Below are 6,829 nucleotides of genomic sequence, written 5' to 3'. Positions count from 1 at the left end.
GTGTAGTTAGCACGACGGCTAAGTAAGAAAATCCATGGTCACTCAAAATTCAACAAAGGTTTTCAAAACATGTATATAAGAGTTTTGCAACTTTACCCATTTGTTGAGATTTCACCTGCACATAAGTTAACAACGAAAACTTGTACAAAAAGAAATTAGTGAACCAAAATCAATCTTTCATTTTGGATACCATCATTTCATCTAAATATCGATACAGAATAATTCTTTCTTACTTATAAAACTTCCTTAGTTTCATATTAGCAAGCGTGAGGCCTTTGGAGTATTCTCTTGACTCCCTCTTTGTCCATCCCCGGGCCATGGCACTTAAGCCCTCCCGTAGGTCACTCATCTAAACAACCCCGGGCCATAGCACTTAAGCCTCCCCGTAGGTCCATCATGTCAACAACCCCGGGCCATGGCATTCAAGCCTTCCCGTAGGTCAATCTTGTAAACAACCGCTGGGCTATGACAATTAAGCCCTCCCGTGGGTTAATCAAGGCCCTCCTCAACTTACTTAGAAACTAAGGTTTTGGAAAACATTTTCCTTTCTTTAGTTTTCTTCCTTAAATAATTCTTTTTGGGCATATTCCACATAATGAGTCCAATACTTGAAATTGGCTACCTCATTAGCCCAAGATGGTAATTTTGTTTAAAAGGGATGTTCAAAGTACTCCAGATACCCGCAGGCTTTCCAAATATCATTTCTCATCTTTCAAGTAAGGTACCCACTTATCAATAATGAATTTTCCTCAAACCAAAAATAAGGTTTTTGACAATCTATTCACCAAAATAGCATACGTTCTTTCAACGTAAGTTTCATAAAGATTTTTATTTGTCCAAAGGCTTCTCAAGCATAATTCCAAAAATCATTTGCACTTCTCACCACTTCATCATAAACAATACTAGTAACACAACACACTTTATGCACATATACGTATCATCCATACATATTACTCATAGGTAGCAAGTACATACAACACTAAAAAGACAATAGTTTTTGACAAAAAGTGTTGTCTTTTGTGTAAAAGACATCAGTTTTGGACAAAATCGTTGTCTTATTAATACTTATTAATAAGACCATTATAATTTTTTTTGGATTACAAAAACTATTCCAACACGGGTGACATGTTTACTATTTTAAATTAATACTCAAAGAGCGTTTTTTTAGGAAACCAATATAATATATACCACAATTAGTTCATTGTAGTTATTTTAGAACTTTATTTTTTAGTTTTTATTTTTTCATTGCAAATAACATTTATTCATTACAAACTTTCTATAACTTAATGAAAATTAGCGTGAAAAATTAAACATATTTTATTTTGTTTTGTTTGAAAAATCAAAGTTCTAATTTCTTTCATGACAACATGTATAAAATATAATTTTCTAATCTTATAACAATTTAGGACAAAATCTATGTATATGTATATATATAAAGCTTACCAAATAAAATCATTACATGCGTACATAAATCAGTAATGACTTTATTTGGTAAGCTTTATATATATATATATATACGGTAGGGTTCCAGTGAGACCACTTGCTTAGGTAAGATCGTGAGATCACATCTTGTGCATCCATGTAATACTTTTTAATGGTCTAGATTGATTGACACACACACTTTGTTCGCACACATTTAATCACCGTTCGCACACACTTCAACTTGGAATCTTAATCAATCTAGAGCATTAAAAATTTTTGAGATCAAATCTTGTACATCAATCACCGTTCGGACACATTTAATCACCGTCCGCACACACTTAATCATCATTCGCACACATTTTATTACCGTTCGCACACAATTCAACTTAGCATCTTAAATCAATCTATTCCATTAAATTATTAAATGGATGCACAAGATCTGATATCACGATCTTACCTAAACAAGTGATCTCATATGATCCTAACTCTCTCTCTCTCTCTCTCTCTCTCTCTCTCTATATTTATATATATATATATATATATATATATATATATATATATATATATATATATGTGTACTGAATTTAAGGTATTCACTTAAATATAATATAATTTTGTTAATTATTGTAATATTATGTTGATTGATTTCAANTATATATATATATATATATATATATATATATATATATATATATATATATATATACGTGTACTGAATTTAAGGTATTCACTTAAATATAATATAATTTTGTTAATTATTGTAATATTATGTTGATTGATTTCAAATTTCAAATAAATTTTTTTTTTTGTCTAAAATGAGTGGGAAAATGACACTTTTGTTTTAATATATATGTATGATAAGCCGTTAATTAACATATAAATATGCTTTAATTGTACTAATTTCTAAGTGAATATTATGTGTTTGTGCAAGAAAGAAGTGTATTTCAGGTATTTACGGCTCAATCATTGGAAACCGGGACCTAGGCATGAGGAAGCGTAAAATGAAGACGAATCGGGATGAATATTCCAAGGCAAAAATGGGTCAAGAATGAATGGTCAAAACCATAGCAAAGTTCAACGGAGAATTCGAGCAAAGGAGAAGCCAGAAAACGCCACCGGGAGGGTGTCACGCTGGTGGTCACGCCGTGACCTGCAGCGTGACACCGTGGTTAGCTTTCAGATGGTCTGTGTCACGCTGCAGGTCACGCCGTGACCCGCAGCATGACCCGCCACCATCTGAAAGTGGCATGTGTGGTCACGATGAAGGTCACGTCGTGACCTCCATGGTGACCTGCAGTCCACTTTGCGGATTCAAGGCGTCACGCTGCACGTTACGGCACGCCGTGACGTGTAGCGTGACAGCCTGGAATCCGCGAGGCTTAAGTCTGGTCACGATGAAGGTCACGCCGTGACCTCCATCGTGACCAGGCATCCTGGTGGTACTTTTTTTTTGGCGCAAATTCCATAGTATAAATAGGATTAGGCTTTATTTTAAATCAATCTTTCAAATTTTCTAAGTCTTCCTTAGGGTTTCTCTCCACAAATACTTTAGATTATCTATCTATTGTAATTCCATTAGATTTGAAGAAGATTTAGAGAAGAACTATCCATTGTAATTATCAATTTCACTACAATTTCATATTCAAACATGATTTATTCATTCAAGTAAGAGTTCAACTTCTTCTTTCAATTCTTAAATTTCTTTTGCATTTAACTTCATTGCCTAGTATTCCAATTGTTTTAGTTTATAATTTCATTATGAGTTGTTAGAATACTTCAAGGATTTAAATTGAAGTGCCTTGTATGAATGCTTGCATGAATTAAATTGCTTATTCTAGGTTTTTCATTGCTTTTAGTATGAATGTGATTCTGAAATAGGGAATTACTTGACTCTTGTTTGATTAGGGCCCTATTATGCAAGAGATGTATGGAATTGGAGATTCACCTATGAGAATAGAGATTCACCATAACCAACACTTTCACAATTCTAACTTGCCCTTGAGAAAGGGAAGTTGGAAGGGATTATGCACACAATGTGTTTAACTAAATGCCTCACCTAGTCTAATTGCTATGAAAATGGGATTAGAACTTTGGTGATAGCCAATGTCCACGAGAGTGGCATTGACATTGACTTAATTCCTTCACTTCATTGTTTAGCATTGTTAGCCTAGAACCTTAGTACATTATAGAAGCATTTGTGCATTGCTATTTGATTTAAATCTTCATATTTATCATTGTTTATTTTTCAATTCAATTACTTGTTTTTATCATTATCTCATGCACTCAAATATATCAATTCGGTTAGCATTCAAACACTTGATGATGTTGTGCTTGAACCCTTGCTACTCAAAATCCTTCCTAGTAATTCCTATAGGACGACAATTACTAATTCAACCACTTAAAACTACAACTTTAAATGTAGACTCTCATGCGAGGCACGGTCTAAACTTATATAATTAAATATAAAGTATTGTTATAACATTTATAATAAAAGAAAGAGAATTGGATGGTGCACATCTTATTGCCCTAGGGAGAATAATGTGGTAGCTGATGCTTTAGCAAAGGTAGCGATATGATCAACCGCGACTATGACTGGATTGAGTTTGTACGGCCTCCAGTTCCTATTCTAGGGGATCTTGTGAATGATTGAAGTGATGCTGGTGTGTTCTTTCCTATTAATTAAGTTGTGCTTCGTCTTGGCGGGTGTTTTCCCCTTCCTTCGTTTCAAAAAAAGAAAAAGAAAAAGAAAAAGAAAGAGATTAATAATATAATATAGTTTACGAAAACATGTGCAATTACTAACAAAATTTAATCTTTGATTCTATGTTATTATTGAAAATATAAATGACATTATACTATCCCGTAATGTTCAATATTCTAACTCATAAAATTCAACAATATCATTTTGCAGCGTGATTCACACAACTCTGTACACCGTAATTTACCATGTAATGATGTGTGCAGTTATGGTTGATTATCTTCCCCTTAATAAAATTTGTAAAAGATACTATACAACTAATTCCATATATATATTTACCTAGATAAATGCAAAAGGAACCTACTTAGCATTTGTCAAACAACTGGAATAGTCTTTAAATTGTCAACACCAGTACACCTACATTGTTGAACGTTTAACCTACATATTTAAAAGTCACCTAGCTAGACAATAGATCCATCCTCTTTAGTGAGTTTCATTCTTCTCTTGAGGGGCTTTTCCACTTCCAAGGCCACCCTAATGCGGCAATGATATATATCTTTTCCATGCCCCTCCGAAATTGCTAGAAACATGGGAGCAGAAACTCTAAGGACTATAGAGAGAAAAAAAACAGCCCTGCTTTAGCTTGTTAGCCTACTTAATATTTTTTACGCTCCAACAAATTATTCTTTTATTAATTGTGTCATCTAATATACTACTTGTTATCTCTCTATTGTATTTTTTATTTATGAACTATGAACTTTATATAAAGATTCTCCGCAGCTCAAATTTAGACCCAAATCTTTTCATTTTTAGAATTAAAAAAAGAAACAGCTTGTGTTATATTAATAATAAACCAGAATATTATATTAATAATGAAACAGAATAACATAAAATAGAACATTTAAAGCATGCAAGCTACAGCATCAAAATTTAAAAACAAAGACAAGCAACTGATGTGTGGATGGACTACAAGAATATAATATAATAGATGGAGCTTATGAGGATTTTAAGGATTTGTTGAGCTGCTGGGCTCTGGAGCTGATGCTGGGATTGAGGATGTCTCGACCTTGTTATCAATTTCTTCCAGATATACGGTTATAGCCCAACCCAAATCGTTAAGGTCTTCGGAACTGAGAGAAATATTAAGTTGATGTCCTTGTAAGATCTGATACATCACTAAAGCCATCTCCGTCAATCTATTCACTTTCTTCAGATTGAGAAGCTGAGTGCCTAATTTCAGAAACCTCTCTTCAAGGAAGTTGTCATGGTCCACCATTCCTCGAGTTTGGGCGAAATCTGGCATGTTCTTCAATGTGGCAATGGTCTGTTGCTCAAAAGAGCTGTACAGTACTGCACCTGCTTCAACACCGCACAGGATGCTCAGCTCATTAAGCATCTTCAACACCCCCATCTTTTGTTTCTTGTAGGAGGTTTTTCTTTGCTTTTTATTCACAATAAAAGCCAATTTTACTCTTTTTCAATTCCTTGGCTACTGAGTTGTAAATGCATGATTCATCAATTCTTTATTATTAGGAATGGAATTCAATATCGTATTCGTTGGATTGTTGCCATTCAACGATTAATAAGGAAACAATGTAATCTATGTTACCAAAGAAAAATTATATATTTAATTTTTGCTCAAAACGGTGGATTTGCTGATGCCGCTTAAAATGTGAACTCTTTTTATAAATTTAAATTTCTAACTGAAATAAAAGATATTTTATAATTGCATTCCATAATGGACAAAAAGGTTCATACTAATTTCAAATCTATGTAATACTTCGTATTATTTTTAGTTGAAATATAACACATCCATCGATTATACAATGTTTATATCGTGGACCCTGCTCCACTACGACGACGTTTCATTGATTCTACTAATTAAGTAGAACTTGACGAGACAGACACTGTTCCATTTGCCAAATCCCGTTACAATTTTTTTTAATTACATATAAAAGGAAAGTCGTCTTCTTCTACACTACATTCCTTCCATTTGTAATTCATAAGCAAAATCCCAACAAAAACAACTTCGCAACAACATCAACACAACAATGAAGAAGCATTTCTTGTCAACGAATTACTTGTCAAAGACTTACAAACACATTCATAGCATTCAAACAAAAAAAAAAGGCGAATCTTCAAGCATTTATTTGTTTGAAGTTCGAAACATTATGAAACTTGAAAATAATTGATAATTTCAATTCATATGGCATGAAATTGAACATTAATGACATAATTTCTCCACATTAGCATGAAATTCAATATTAATGACCATTTCAATTAACTAGGGTTACAGAATTTCCGCTTTTGCAATCTTAGACACTATGTAACCTAACATATAAAACATATATCGCAGATCATATTTTAAAATAAGTACATACAGAGCATTACTATTATATTATGAGTTTGTGTGTCTTCGGCTATATAATTCTGTGCACTATGAATATGAATTCTACACCTGAGTAAACAAAAATGATATTGTTTAGACTTATGTTTATATGTATTATGTTAAGAGTTTATGTATCTTCAACTATATAATTCTTTGCATTATGAATTTCAATTTTGTACCTGAGTAAACAGAAATGATGATATTGTTTAGATTTATGTTTATGTGCAATATGTTAATAGTTTATGTGTCTTCAAATACATAATTTTGTGCCTTACGAACATGAATTCCATACCTGAGTAAACAAAAATGATATTGTTTAT

At 32.7% G+C, this 6,829-nt stretch overlaps 1 protein-coding gene across 1 annotated transcript; it reads right to left on the bottom strand.

The window, feature by feature from the left end:
* Positions 1-5,126: 5,126 nt before the first annotated feature.
* Positions 5,127-5,531, bottom strand: LOC116029743 (MADS-box transcription factor PHERES 2-like). Its single transcript, XM_031271783.1, has one exon. The coding sequence runs from the start codon at positions 5,529-5,531 to the stop codon at positions 5,127-5,129; it is 405 nt and encodes a 134-aa protein (XP_031127643.1).
* Positions 5,532-6,829: the final 1,298 nt, after the last annotated feature.

This window comes from Ipomoea triloba, chromosome 9, assembly GCF_003576645.1.
Source record: "Ipomoea triloba cultivar NCNSP0323 chromosome 9, ASM357664v1".
Taxonomy (NCBI): Eukaryota; Viridiplantae; Streptophyta; class Magnoliopsida; order Solanales; family Convolvulaceae; genus Ipomoea; species Ipomoea triloba.
The sequence above is the reverse complement of the archived record's forward strand: the minus strand, read 5'-3'. Positions and strand labels throughout refer to the sequence as shown.